Source organism: Suricata suricatta, chromosome 2, assembly GCF_006229205.1.
Source record: "Suricata suricatta isolate VVHF042 chromosome 2, meerkat_22Aug2017_6uvM2_HiC, whole genome shotgun sequence".
Lineage (NCBI taxonomy): Eukaryota > Metazoa > Chordata > Mammalia > Carnivora > Herpestidae > Suricata > Suricata suricatta.
Window position 1 is genome coordinate 142,631,979 of NC_043701.1, and position 16,015 is coordinate 142,647,993.

Consider the following 16,015-nt stretch of genomic DNA (forward strand, 5'->3'; position numbering starts at 1 on the left):
CCAATAGGCATTTCACACCCCCCTCCAAAAGGCAGAGGCTCTGAACTAATGGCCCCAACACATAATTAGGCTGTTTGGCATACATTGCTTTAAAAAAAATGAATGGCTTGCTGACTTGTAATGATTCCATGATTTCTCTAGAAAGATCTATATGTTCCAGAAACACTTGGTTGCTTTGCCCCCACAGACCTCTGCAGGAGCACAGATTTATCTTGTCCCATTTGTCACAGATATCTCTAGATTGACACACTTATTTCTGTAGCTGACCCTTCCAAGCAAGTTTGTCTTCTAAATGAAAATATTAGAAACTGGGATTAAAAAAACAAACAAACAAACAAACCCCCAGTCTTTTATAAAATCTGAAAGTTAAATAGAAAGTTACAGTGTTGGTTACATTCTAGTAACATGTCCATTTAGTTCACTTTTCCCATGATGGTTTGTGATAAGTAAGATTAATCAGTCAATTAAAAAAGCACACATGAAGGTATTTACATCATTTTTTTGATCTTTATAATTTTGGATTATTGATAATAACCATCTTTTCTCCATATCTTTTTTTTGGAATTTGGAATTTTCTCCATATCATTTTTTTAAATTCTGTGTCAACTTCATTTTGCAAAAAGTCTGACCAACTTCTCTCAGTCCATTTTGTACATTATGATTCAAGACATGGTTATTACTGCCACTATGTGGTTTGTTTTGTAAGTACTTAAAAATAAAACATTTAGAGATTGCCATCTTAAGGTTAGTTACATAACCTTGACATTTTGCCTAGTTTCAATAGCCCATATCTATTGATACACTTTTCCCCAAGGAAAACACCCAGTTAATAGTATATTTTCCTTTTATTTCCTCTGCATCCTGTGTGGTTGCATGGGAAATACATAGACACACGAACACATGAAATATATATGTACATGTGCATACAAAATCTATATATGTTTGCGTGTATAGCTATATATTCACACACACATAAAGGTAAATATGTGTATATATATATAGATATACTTAGAATATATGTATATCTGCTGCTTTTTCCTTATTTATGCAAATGGTTTCCTATTATGCATATTTTTTCTTTAATGTCTATTTTTGAGAGAAAGAGACAGAGCATCACTGGGGGAGGGGCAGAGAGGGGAGGAGACCCAGAATCTGAAGCAGGCTCCAGGCTCTGAGCTGTCAGCACAGAGCCCAACATAGGGCTTGAACTTGTGAACCACAAGATCATGACCTGAGCCAAAGTCAGATGCTTAACCACTGAGCCACCCAGTATGCCCCTATGCATACTTTTTTATACCTTGATTTTATTCTCTTCAATTATAGTTTTTATTGTGGGTATTTCTATGGTTTCTGTTTTGTTTTATGTTTTATGTTTTGTTATTAAAAATTGCACAAGAAAGAAAGAAGGAAGGGAAGGAGGGAAGGGAAGGAAGAGAGAAAAAAAGAAAGAAAGAAAAGAAGAGAAAGAAAAGGATGGATGGATGGATGGATGGATGGATGGATGGATGGATGGATGGAAGGATGGATGGATGGGGCACCTGGGCGGCTCAGTCAGTTAAGCATCCAACTTTATTTTGGCTTAGGTCATGGTCTCATGATTCATGAGGTCAAGCCCCACCTCCCCACAGCATGGAGCCTGCTTGGGATTCTCTCTCTCTTCTCTCTCTGCTCCTCTCCTGCTCAGACTCTCTCTCAAAATAAAAAACTTAAAGAAAATTAATGAACTTTAAAAAGGAAAAATTGTACCACTGACATACTGTATTGATATCATTTTGAACTTTTATAATTTTACTAATAATGGTAGTCCTAGAAGTAATATTATGGATCATAGAGTCTGTATATTTATTATTTTGTAACATGTTGGCAATTTGTACCCAAACATATTTGCACCAGCTCTACTTTTCTTGAGTCTATAACTTTACTAGCTCTTCTGGAAATTAATTTCTCTATTCTGATTTTTTATCCCTTTACAAAATGTGTGTGGTTGTATACCTTTTTATATATATATTGCACATCTGTCTTTATTGTTCTGTGGAATTCTTGTTCATACATTAGATATGAATATCCAGATTTCAGAATTTTTCCTGGATTGGTTAGCATTCTAAAAATGTCATTTCTTGGGGTAGTTTTTATGTGGAGTTTCTGGAAGAGAAGTCCAGCTAGCCCTTGTTGCTTGTTCAAGTGCTGTGTGTCCAAAAAATATTAAACTTGACAACTTGCTGCCTGGTTGAGAGGACATGTGATGCTTTCCTTAGGACAAAGTTTTTCATAATGTGTCACCTCTATATGTTTTTCTAAAGGCTTCTGAGCCTTGTATGTCAAAGGTGAAACCAAGGCTTAATAACTATAGAGTGAAATGCTTAGAAATTTCTCTTGTCAAATATGGTAATTACTTGGTAAAAACTGAAAGACGGGAATGGTAGAGGGTGGTGGGCAGATACTCTGAATCAATATTTTTCATAATTCTGAGAATTTCCCAGGGTTCAATCAGCATTTATTTAATCCCTACTACTAATAGTCCAGCTACTAATTAATTGTGTGTGTGTGTATGTGTGTGTATAAAATGCACATTGAATAAGAATTACTTGTGTTTCTGCCTGTCAGGCACAGTGTGCCATGGGTGTAGATTGAATTAAGAAGACATATTTGAAATTCTAAGGTGAAGAACCCTCCTGGATGGACCTTATGTAAGCACAGAGTGTTTGGAAGGAGGGCAGAGACCATACTCAGTATGTGAGAAATGGGGTGCAAATGATTTCTCTATCATTCACCTGATTGGGGGCCCAGAGGACAAGTTACTGGCAAGTTCAGCAACTTTTCCATTTCTAGCTTATGGTATTATAGGCCTTCCTCTCATAACTTATCCTCCAGTTCAACTCTGTGCATGTGATTTCCCACAGTATTCAAAGGCGGAAAGGCATCCTGTGACTGCGTTGGAGAAAATGATGGAGTCAAGTTTTGCCGGCCCCCAGTCATTCCCAGAGGTCCCTTCTCCTGACAGAGGAAGCCAATCTGTCCAACACCACAGGTACAGGTAGTTACTCAGGGTGGGAATGGGCACGCTCACACTGTATTACACTGGACGACACATGCCAAGGGATGGCGGTCTCAGGAGAGATGATTGTTCTTGCTTCCCTGTAGTTCTCCATGGAGTGGATGTTCAAGCAGCTCACAGCAGGTAAAACCAAAGACAACATCAGGCAGTAATGCCCCATAAGAAGCCTGAAGGAACTATTAACAACACCCATCAAAGCTGCAGACACAGACCAGTGAATGAAACAATTGCATTCTGAAAACTATTAAAAACATGACTTTTCCTAGCCTGCCTTATCACCATCTGCAAATTTAATGACTAGTTCTTCCCTAGGCAGCTGATGTGACACACTCCAGGTCTTTCAACATGGTTCTTACACAAAGAGAACTTTTCAGGGAAGTGAAGATCCTCTCCCTTGGCAGGTCTTAACCTTGGGTTTATAAGATCTGTTATCAAAGGGGTGAATGTCCTTTGCAAGCTGACCATAGAAATTGGGCTGTTTGGGGGAGAAAGCCCAAAATAAAGTTATCTTAACAACTGCATAACATTCTGAGGCCAAACAAGTTCTTCAGCCTCTTTCAGTCCCATGCTGCATTTTGCATATGAGAATCTGAAAATGCAAAGTCTTTGTTCTATACCAGGTGCCCAAGTTTGGGACTAATGCTATGTTTACATGCAACTGAATCTGCAGCCTCAGTCTTTGTGGAAGGTATGGAATGATTTAAGCATTTTTTTTCTTAGAAGTAGAGTATTTTAAATTTTTTAAAAAATATATATTAAAAGATTAATTTTAATCCCTAGCAGTGCTATTGCTGGGTCATAAGGGAGTTCTATGGATAGTTTTTTGAGGAAATGCTGATGCATAGGAGCACATGTACCCCAATGTTTATAGCAGCAATGTGAACAATAGCCAAAACATGGAAAAAGCCTAAATGTCCATCACCTGATGAGTGGATCAAGAAGAAGTGGTATATATTCACAATGGAGTACTACATGGCAATGAGAAAGAATGAAATCTGGCCATTTGTAGGAAAGTGGATGGACCTTGAAGGTGTCATGCTAAGCGAAATAAGTCAGGCAGAGAAGGACAGATACCATATGTTCACACTCATAGGTCTAACAGGAAATTTTCAGAATGATCTAGCCTCAAGAAAAGCAAGCAGTTAGTAGTGCTTAAGAAAAATTGATTCAGGATCTAATGGATAGTTGATACCTGTCACAAAACAACATTTTATATACTGTTAAGTGAAACAACAATACAATCTAAGTTTATTTTGGGAGTGTTTGCTGTATCATTGGATCTAATGAAATGTTTAGAGGTGCAGTAGGCATGACTTTGAGTAGATAATGAAAGAAAATGCAAAATGCTTATTGATTTATGATGTGGTTTCATCTCTGCTTGGGCAAACCATGCAGCATTTAATACATAGTAGCAGTATATTTACTATTGAAGCTTGAAAAGATGTGAGTTCTTTGTGGGCAATCTTTCATTTATGCATGTGAGAGGGTTGTCTTTTTTTTAATGTTTTTACATTGTAGTACTTGTTTTGCTTGTTGGTGGTGTTGCTTATTCAATACATTCCGTCAAGGACAGAAAAAAAATAAAAATAAAATAAAATATAAACAAGGCAGGCCCAGTTTCTGACATGTCTTGATTTTGAAAAGATGGCCAATACAGCATATCGACTTACATTCTACTTCCTCAGAGCTGGCATGATTTCTTTCTGAGTTAGCATATCTGGGCCAATGCCTAAAATTTGCCTCCTTTCTTCCTGTTAATAAAATATCTCTGGAATTGTAGGAAAAAAAGATTAATTTTAAGAAAAATATAAGGTAAAAATAATAGTCACTTATTGTCTTGAGCACTGAGTAATGTATAGTATTGTCGAATCACTATGTTGTATTCCTGAAACTGATATAGCATTGCATATCAACTAAACGTAAAAAAAAAAACAACTAAAAAAAGTTGTTCCCCAGCAATGATGGATAAGTATTGTTGACCGTTAGTTTTCAGATATCTAGCCAGTGTTTTTGAAAACCTCCATGACAGAAACACGCATTATACAGGGAAACTATTTTCTTTCTCGAGTCTCAGTGAGTCCCCTAAAAAAGGCTTCTTCTTGACGCTGGCCACATTTACTGGGAGGATTTTAGTCACTCTCGATACTAATTCTCACTATTGGATGGTGATTTTCTTTTTATTCTACAAAAGTAGAGACTAGGATACCTAGGTTTTGCTAAGTTTTTTTTTTAATGGTTTAAATATCTTCAACTTGGAATTGAAATATGTTTGGCTATTGGATAATTGCTTTTATTAACTACCAGTTGTGGTTTCGATCAATTGAGGCATTTACAGATATTTCCCTGTTAAAAGAGCATTTTAGTTCACTGGATCTAATAGAAGTTCTTTAATTAGAAAAATAAGTCTGAAATTACCAGCCTTTTGTACAATGGATATTTTCTCCAAAACAACATTTCTCCTGCTGATTATAACACATGTTGAAGTGGTGTTCCAGCCAGCTGAGTAAAATAATTATGTATAACATTACTCTAGTACTATATTATGCCATCAATGTTTTAAAGTTGAAATGAAAAAGAACTATAGTTTCTAAAAAAAAGAACTACAGATTCTAATGTATTTGAGCTGCAAATGCCCTACCCCTACTCTGTGTCTTTGGCATACCCTCATCTTTAACTTGGCTTCTACTATATTTCTAGGAAAGACTCACAAATTAAATAAGGTAGTCTTTAGGAAGTGTTCCTTTTTGTTTGGTTCAATGACACTGCAGTATTTGTTGGCATACATTGTGTCCTGATAGGCGAGGGTTGATTTATAAAGTGCTTTTAGAACTTTGTAAATTATAGTTTAATATATCATAGCTTTGGTTTTGTAAAACATGCCATAGACTTAAACGTTTTCATGATTGATAACCTGGTCACTGATTTATACACCCTGCAAACTGCTCCATAACTTCCCGAAAGCCACTGGGTTAGAAGGCTTGAATAGCTGATTGATCAATAGGTATAGAACTATTCTTTAAGATGGGTCACTAGTTCATACTGGAAGATTTTGTTGTTGTGACAGTTTAGCTAGCTATGCATAATTAATTTCTTTTTGTGCACTGCAAATATGACTTATTTGGATAACTCATAACAAAGCTATTAATTCAAAGCCATTATTTCTCATGTTTAGTACAAAGGGGAAAAAAAAGCCTCTTTCTTCTTAAAGAAAAATCTGTTATGCCATGGCATACTTATTACATTATATGTTAGCAATATAACTCTCTTTTAGACAGCACATATGCGGATTTTTTTTAGAGAGATATAAGACCAGGGTTTTCAGTGATGAGCACGAGTCTGTGAGTTGTAACTTGTGGCGGAGGAATAAGGGGAACCCATGGCTGTAGCACCTACTATGTACCAGGCTCCATGCTAGACACATTGCATAACTGCTTTTAGCCCTGTAGCAGCCTTATGAAAGTACTTAAGCGTGATGCTGATACCTTTTTTTTGCACCTTTCCTATCCATATCTAGTTCTTACTTTTTCTCCCTTTGCCCTTTGCATTAAAAGAGCAGCAGTTTCCCTTGTCTGCTGGCTTCTACTGGCTCAATATGAGGCCCAGGCAGGAGATGGGAGAGTGGAAGGATAGAGCAGCTACAGCCCTTCTGCACCCTCCCTCGCTGATTGGTCGCCTCAGCTACATCTCCCGTTTCTCTTCCTGGACCACAGAGCCTGCCAGGCGGCCTCTCCTTCTCTCTCCATTCTGCTAGTCCCCCTCCCTTTGTCCTTCAGTTATAAGGATAGTAACAGCTTCCTGGTATTACTTGCCTGGACATACAGAATGTACCCCGTGTTGGCGTTTCTCCCCCCTTACACACTGAAGACACATCTGTAAGTAGTAAAATCTCCCCCAAATGACCCAAATTAGAGTACCATCTCTTTCCCTGCAAAACTCTGGTAGAAATACCTCCCCCAGTATCACACTGCTAGTAATGTACAGACCTGAGATGACCCCCAAATGCATCTAATTCCAGTGCCATGGCCTGAGTACCCCCATGGAATCCAGGATAGCTCTTGGATAATACATATAGAAGCCAGAAAGGCGGGGTTTGGGGGGAATAGCTATTAGAATTCTTTAAACTTGTTGGCTTGGAGACCTAATTCGAGGTCCCATGTTGTCAATGTACAAGAAATATTGTGATAAAGAGTGAAGGTGTAATGTATTGCAAGGTATGACCTGGTATTTGCACAAACTTAGGAAGCAAATGTTGGCTTCAAGAATGTCAATTTTGATCAGTTACCTTGCCAAAACTAGGAAAGGGTCTATGGGCACTCAAACATCAGGCTTTCAAACTCTGATCTCAAATACTATTAGAGATGTTTTGTTTTGTATCTGCTAACAGTAATGTTGCTGGATGGAAAGTTACAGAACCCCAAATCATGTAGAGATATGGGTAAAATTACTTTTGGAGGCTTGTCCATTTAGAACTTGATAGGTTTGCTGAAATTTTGAAAATATTTTTCATCTTCTTCTGTATGGTTTTACTAATATTTTTAGAAAGGCTTTTTCTGGGTATTTTTAGAGTTAAATGAGAATGAAGCAAGAAATTTTAAGTTCATGTACCATCCAAACACTGTGGAACCAGCTTGACCACATAAACTGGGATCTTATGGAATGTCTACATGGGAACAGAGTTCCTGGTTATGTCCCCATGGATGTAGGGTAAATTCAGTGGGGGTGGAGGGGAATGGGAATGTGATAGGTAACTAGTCAAATTACCAACTGATTTTTGTGAAGTCTAGTGCTTTTGTTTAGCACAATCGATGTAGGAATCTCACCTAAGATATATCCCATTTATGCCTTTTGCCTTTTGATGGGTATTTGGAAGTATTAGATAAAATATGTAATCAGATGTTTTTTAAAAGCCAGTTCAAAAGAAAACCAACGTAGTTTCTCAAGATTGAGGAAAAGCAGTAGTGAACTGGGAATTTAGCACATATATTAAAGAGAGAATGCCAACTCAACTGAGGTTTATTCATTCTATCATTAACACAAGTGAACTTCTCCTCATGAATCCCTTTAGGGTTCCTGTGTTTAATTTCTGTCAGTGTCTAATAACAAAGCCATTTTAATTTTTATTAGAGAGGCAACTACTATGTCCTGGATAATGAGGATGGCTGAGAATCAGGAGTTTGAGAACTCCTTAAGCCCACCTCTTAATCCTTGGCTGGAAAGCTGCAATTGTTTAAAAAAACATTTTTTTTAATGTTTGTTTATTTTTGAGACAGAGAGAGAGAGACAGAATGTGAACAAAGGAGGCGCAAAGAGGGAGACAGAGTCCAAAACAGGCTCCAGGCTCTGAGCTGTCAGCATAGAACCCCATGCAGGGCTCGAACCCTTGAACTATGAGATCATGACCTGAGCAAAAGTCAGCCGCTTAACTGACAGCCACCCAGGGGCCCCGAGCTACAATTGTTTGAGTCTGTTGTCCTTCAAACTAGAAAGCCAGAAACACAGGAACTTCTCTTTGTCTCAGTTTCTGCATGGGTGAATGGATTCAACAACTTCTGATCTCCTAGCAGATATTCTACTTTCATGGATGGAGCCTGATCTAGAATTTTGAGTATCTGGGGTAAAAAAGCATTGTTCAAAAAAATTTGAGCAGCCACCTGTAAGGTTATTGCTCTGATTCCATCGGTTTTCTTTCATCCCAGCAGGAGTCTCTCCTCTTGCTGCAGCCCAGGGCAAAGGAGTGGTATGCTCCATAGGAATGCCTTCAGGAGGACACCTCCCTCGCCCCGAAGTAGGCTGAGTGGCATCGTGGGACCAGCATATCAGCAACTTGAAGAATCAAGGATCCCAGACCAGGATATGATACCTTGTCAAGGGTAGGTCTTAAGAGCAATGAAATTTAGGGAGGGTGTCATTAATGCTCTAACTTTAAACTGAGTTATTGTGTTCCTTGGGGTTATATTCATTGATTTTGTCATTAATTGTCTATTTATGCTTACTTTCATATTTGTTCCATAAAAGGTAAACTAACTGAAAAGAATAGGTACAACGAAAATAGATATTAGGGAAATGTTAAATAACACTGGGGAGCAAGTAAGTATAGATATCTAGACTCATGTTATATAGTTGTTAAAACAACTGGAAATTTGTCTTTGATTTTAAAAAATAGAGATTTCTTAAGGGGATTAATGTATTCCTTCATTCTTAGGTTTGAAAAAAAATGGTTAATTTTCTAGTCAACACTTCTGGGCAATACTCCATTACAGGAACCTGTAATGTATTTATATATAGTATCTGCGTCCATCCAGAGCATTCTTGGGTATGGCTCATTCAGTGCTGGCAGCATATTGCCAAAGTACAACTTGCTGAACTCGATCTCTAGGTCCATTTACGGTGTAGGTATTGTAAGATGGGCTTCAGATACAGAGCTTATATTCATTCTTGCAGTGCAAAAGGTCCCTTTCCTCCAAGTGGACACTGACCTCCTTGGGTTCATAGCATGGTGAGTGGATGAGGATGAATTTTAAGCCCCAATCACCTAATTGGCATAAATTATTCAGTCAAACATAGTAGCCCTTATTTAAATGACTGGATTTTAAATCTCATCTTTGAAAAAATTTTATCTTTAGAACTTAAGTTTTCTCATCTATAAATTGAGCAAAATGACACCACCCTTCCTATGGGTTGTTGAGCAGATATTTAAAAAATTACATGTGTAGAGGGCTTGTACCTGATACATAGTAAGCAGAAAAGTAGTACTGGCATTTATTATCACAGGAACTGTTCTAGAACTATTAATTTCAAAAGCCATGCAATCAGGGCTTATTCGAGAAATGTCAGGAATCCGTTCCTTCACTCAAGCCAGGTTCTTGTTGTATCTAGTTTGTATCATTCTGGATAAGACAGAACAGATTTCTATGGTATTTTGGCCTGGCTGATCTTTCCAGGCTGCCTATATCAAACTGAAGGCCAAAGCAGGTAGGAGAAATCTATCAGAGAGCCTTTTCTTCTTGGCAAGATATACATAAAGGAGTGCCTTGTCTGACCAAACTCAGCAACAGATTTCCTTGGGAAAGACATTTGTAATTTTGAAGCAGTTCCCAATGAACTGTAAAATATATTTGGTACAGATCTGGGGTGACAGTTGCAAATTCAATATAACAGCCAAATAGTTCAAAATGTTTAATGTAAGTCAAGAAGCAGTTTGCATTTCTCTTTGCCTTATATCTGGAAAAAGAGCTTGCATTTAGCCTATAATTGTAATTAATCATGTTTCATAATTACTTTTCTTCTTGAATCACTCATCACTGGTAGTGATTTTTAAGTCACTAATAATGTCTGTTACTTAAGAATGAGAACAAGTGAGGGGACATAAAGCTCAGAGATTTTCGTGGATAGAGAGAGAACCCAGCCTGTCCTGTCTTTCTTTCTATTCGGCACTGTGACAGCTACCATCCCACATGTCCCAGGTATATGGATGCTTAGAGCCTGTGCTAGGCACAGGCTAGAACCATACATACATGAATCTTCAGAGATTTCCATGCACGTTCAGGTACTGCTTCGTCTTCCACCTCCTGGGAGACTTACACTTGCTGTCTGCATAGTGGTAGTTTTGTTTTGGTTCAATCATCATTGGGTTTGGAATATTCTCTCCAGCTGGCTGGCCACACGTATTTTCCTGTGTGTGATATGCACCCGATGTTGATAAATGGCGACTCTAAGTCACTGTGTGCTCAGCACAATGAATCTCAGGGAGCAATCTTATTCTCAGTTCTTGAAAACAGCTATTTTCCACTCCTGGGGGACTGACCATCTCTCCGGACTGGAAATGGGATTGGTAATAGAATTTCACAGCTAAAGGCCCTCTTCAAATCTGGCCCTAACCCGGAGGGGGAGTGAATGAATTTACAAGAGCTATCAGCCATCTGCTGCTGCTTGTTTATCAAGTGTGTGGGCACTGTCTGCTAGTTAGGCACCTGGTATAGATTACTTCCCTCCTTGCTACTTACTTCAGCCCTGCTTGAACCCAGCACATACCTTAGGGAAGCCTGATGAAGGAATGAGGTGGAGAGGACATTCTTCAGGGGCTTCCCTCCCCCACTCCACCCCCACCCTCATGGGTGGACCCCTGATGACCATGACAATGGCTTACAGAGCTTTGAACTACATTTTGTTAGGCAAATCAAACTAATGTATTAATACACTAGACCACTAGACAGAAAGAAATGGAATCACAAAACTTCCATTGATCGATCACCACCTTCAAAGTAGAAGCATCCAAACCTTACTGCATACCTATGTCACTTAGCTAGCAGCATTACAGACTTAATTTCTACCTTTAGGAATTTAAAAAAATGAACACACTTAGGGTAGTAGAGTTTAAATAGCTAATGCAAGGTAGCATATTCCTTGAAAAAGAACTGAGGTTGAATACTAGCATTTCTGACTAACTGAAACATGTACCAGGAAAGAAATATGAAGAAAATCACATTCATGGATGATGATGTGTAAATGAAATCTCTCAATGTATGGCCCTGGAGGGAAAGGGGGGGTTCTTCAGTTTCATCAGTTGATTCTTATGCCATTTGCACTATGAACTGGGCTTGGAGTCCCCTACAGAAACACAGATTCCTTGGCCTAACCTCTGAATCCCTGAGAACCAAACCAAATTATTAACTGGTAATCTCTCATATTTAAAAGGATGCTTTGACCCACATAGTTAGAAGTGAAATACACTTGTGGTTTCTTTGGTGAGGGATCTGACGAAAGGTGACTCAAACTACTATTTTGTAGTCAATGAATGAGAAGATCATGCATCAAAATTGTGAGTCTGTGACTTTTTTTTTTGTATAATTTATTATCAAGTTGGTTTCCATATAACACCCAATGCTCATCCCCACAAGTGCCCTTCTCCGTGCCCATCACCCCCCCCCTCCATTAGACCTCAGTTTGTTCTCAGTATTAAAAGTCTCTCATGGTTTGCCTCCAACCCTCTCACGAACTATTTCCCCCTTCCCCTTACCCATGGTGCTCTCCTGTTCCACTTATAAGTGAAAACATATGGTATCTGTCCTTCTCTGCCTTATTTTGCTTAGCATAACATGCTTGAGTTCCACCCACATTGCTACAAATGGCCAGATTTCATTCTTTCTCATTGCCATGTAGTATTCCATTGCATAGATAAACCAAAACTTCTTGATCCATTTGTCAGTTCATGGACGTTTAGGCTCTTCCACAATTTGGCTATTGCTGAAAGTGCTGCTATGAACATTAGGGTACACGTGCCCCTATGCATCAGCACTCCTGTATCTTTTGGGTAAATTCCTAGCAGTGCTATTGCTGGGTCATAGGGGAGTTCTACTAATAATTTTTTGAGGAACCTCCACAGTGTTTCCAGAGTGGCTATACCAGTTTAAGTGTAAGAGGGTGCCCATTTCTCCATATCCTCACCAGCATCTACAGTCTCCTGATTTGTTCATTTTAGTCACTTTGACTGGCATAAGGTGGTATCAGTGTGGTTTTGATTTGTATTTCCCTAATGATGAATGATGCTAAGCATCATTTCATGGGTCTGTTGGCCATCTGGATGTCCTCCTTGGACAAGTGTCTGTTCATGTCATCTGCCCATTTCTTCACTAGATTATTTGGTTTTTGTGTGTGGAGTTTGGTGAGTTCCTTATAGATTTTAGATGCTAGCCCTTTATCTGATATGCCATCTGCAAATATCTTTTCCCATTCTGTTGGTAGTCTATTAGTTTTCTTGATTGTTTCCTTTGTTGTGTAGAAGCTTTTGATCTTGATGAGGTCCCAATAGTTCATTTTTGCTCTAGATTCCCTTCCCTTTGGGGATATGTTAAGTAAGAAGTTGCTGCAGTTGAGGCCAAGGAGGTTGTTTCCTGTTTTCTCCTCTAGGGTTTTGATGGTTTCCTGTCTCACATTCAGGTCCTTCATCCATTTTGAGTTTATTTTTGTGTATGGTGTAAGAAAGTAGTCTAGTTTAGTTCTTTTGCATGTTGCTCTCCAGTTCTTCCAGCATCATCTGTTAAAGAGGCTGTCTTTTATCCATTGGATACTCTTTCCTGCTTTGTGAAAGATTAATTGGCCATACATTTGTGGGTCCCATTCTGAGTTCTCTATTCTATTCCATTGGTCTATGTGTCTGTTTTTGTGCCAATACCATGCTGTCTTGATGATGACAACTTTGTACTAGAGGCTAAAGTCTGGGATTGTGATGACTCCCAGTTTGGTTTTCTTCTTCAGTATTACTTTGGTTATTTGGGGTCTTTTGTGGTTCCATAGGAATTTTAGGATAGTTTGTTCTAGCTTTGAGAAGAATTCTGGTGGGATTTTGATTGGGATTGCATTGAATATGTAGATTGCTTTGGGCAGCAACGACATTTTAACAATATTTATTCTTTCTATCCATGAGCATGGAATATTTTTCCATTTCTTTAAGTTTTCTATAGTTTTCTTCATACAGATCTTTTACATCTTTGGTTGGGTTTATTTCTAGGTATTTTATGGTTTTCTGCAGTTGTGAATGGGATCAGTTTCTTGGTTTCTCTTTCTGTTGCTTCATTATTAGTGTATAAAAATGCAACCAGTTTCTGTACATTGATTTTGTACCATATAACTTTGCTGAATTCATAGATCAGTTCTAGTAGGCTCCTGGTGGAGTCTGTCGGGTTTTTGATGTAGAGTATCATGTGTCTGTGAAAAGTGAAAGTTTGACTTCATCTTTCCCAATTCTGATGCCTTTTATTTCCTTTTGTTGTCTGATTGCTGATGCTAGGACTTCCAGCACCATGTTAAACAACAGTGGTGAGAGTGGACACCCCTGTCATGTTCCTGATTTCAGGGGGAAAGCTCTCAGTTTTTCCCCATTGAGGATGATATTAGCTGTGGGCTTCTCATAAATGACTTTTATGATGTTTAAATAAGTTCCTTCTATCCCCACTTTCCTGAGGGTCCATATTAAGAAAGGATGCTATATTTTGTCAAATGCTTTTTCTGCATCATCGACAGGGTAGTATAGTTTTTATCGTTTGTTAATGTGATGTATCACGTTGATTGATTTGTGAATGTTGAACCAGCCCTATAACTCAGGAATGAATCCCACTTGATCACGGTGGATAATTCTTTTTATGTGCTGTTGAATTCGATTTGCTAGTATCTTGTTGAGGATTTTCGCATCCCTATTCATCAAGGATACTGGCCTGTAGTTCTCTTCTTGGCTGGGTCTCTGTCTGGTTTGGGAATCAAAGTGATGCTGGCTTCATAGAATGAGTCCGAAAGTTCTCCTTCCATTTCTATTTTTTGGAATAGCTTGAGAAGAATGCGTATTAACTCTGATTTAACTGTCTAATAGAATTCCTCAGAGAAGCCATTTGGCCCAGGGCTCAACTGATTCAATTTCTTTACTAGTTATAGGTCTGTTCAGATTTTCTATTTCTTCCTGTTTGAATTTTGGTAGCATGTGTGTGTTGAGGAATTTGTCCATTTCTTCTAGGTTGTCCAGTTTGTTGGCATATAATTTTTCATAGTATTCCTTAATCAGCACTTGTATTTCTGAGGGATTGGTTGTAATAAATCCATTTTCATGCATGATTTTGTCTATTTGGGTGCTCTCTCTTTTCTTTCTGAGAAGGCTGGCTAGAGTTTTATCAATTTTGTTTATTTTTTCAAAAAACCAACTCTTGGTTTCATTGATCTGTTCAACCATTTTCTTGGATTCTATATAGTTTATTTCTGTCCTGATCTTTATTATTTTTCTTCTGCTGCTGGGTTTGGGGTGCTCTTGCTGCTCTACTTCTAGTTCCTTTAGGTACACTGTTAGATTTTGTATTTGCACTTTTTCTAGCTTCTTAAAATAGGCCTGGAGTGCAATGTACTTTCCTCTTAGGACTGCCTTTACTGCATCCCAAAGATTTTGAATTGTTATGTATTTATTTTCATTTGTTTCCATAAATTTTGAAATTTCTTCTCTAATTGCCAGGCCCATTCATTTTTTAACCTCCATGTTTTTGGAGGTTTTCCAGGCTTTTTCTGGGATTGATTTCAAGTTTCATAGCATTGTGATCTGAAAGTGTGCAAGGTATGATCTCAGTTCTTTTAAATTTATTGAGGGCTGCTTTATGACCCAGTATGTGATTGATCTTGGAGAATGTGCCATATGCACTTGAGAAGAAAGTGAATTCCATAGTCTCAGGATGTAGAGTTCTAAATATATCTGTCAAATCCATCTGGTCCAATGTGTCATTCAGGTCCATTGTTTCTTTAGTGATTTTCTGTCTAGTTGATCTATCCATTGCTGTAAGTGGAGTATTAAAGTCACCTGCAATTAGCACATTCTTATCAATAAGATTGTTTCTGTTTGTGATTAACTTTTATGTATTTGGGTGCTTCCAAATTCAGTGTGTAGATATTTATAATTGTTAGCTCTTCCTGATGGAGAGATCCTGTAATTATTATATAATGCCCTTCGTCATCTCTTATTCCTGCCTTTACTTTAAGTCCAGTTTGTCCAATACAAGTATGGCTACTCCAGCTTTCTTTTGACATCTAGTAGCATGATAGATATTTCTCCATCCCCTTATTTTCAATCTGAAGGTGTCCTTGGGTCTAAAATCAGTCTCTTGTAGACAGCAAATAGATGGATTTTGGTTTTTTTTTTTTTTAATCCATTCTGCTACCCTATGTCTTTTGATTGGAGCATTTGGTCCATTTATATTCAGTGTTATTATTGAAATATATGGGTTTAGAGTCATTGTGTTCTCTGTAGGATTTATGCTTGTAGTGGTGTCTCTGGTACCTTGTCTTCCTTGCAAAATTTCCCTCATAAAGTCCCTCTTAGGATTTCTTGTAAAGCTGGTTTAGTGGTGATGAATTCTTCCCATTTTTATTTGTGAAAACCTTTCTCTCTCCTTCTATTCTAAATGACAGGCTTGTTGGATAGAGGATTCTTGG

The 16,015-nt window shown here is 38.1% G+C and overlaps 1 protein-coding gene across 1 annotated transcript in view; it reads left to right on the top strand.

Moving 5' to 3' along the window:
• The window catches only part of NRG3 (neuregulin 3), a 1,058,459-nt gene that overhangs the window by 1,035,455 nt on the left and 6,989 nt on the right, over nucleotides 1–16,015 (top strand). The window contains exons 14-15 of the mRNA XM_029919916.1: nucleotides 2,901–3,028; nucleotides 8,755–8,925. Of these exons, the coding sequence (XP_029775776.1) occupies nucleotides 2,901–3,028; nucleotides 8,755–8,925 (299 nt within the window). The remainder of the gene's footprint in view (nucleotides 1–2,900; nucleotides 3,029–8,754; nucleotides 8,926–16,015) is intronic.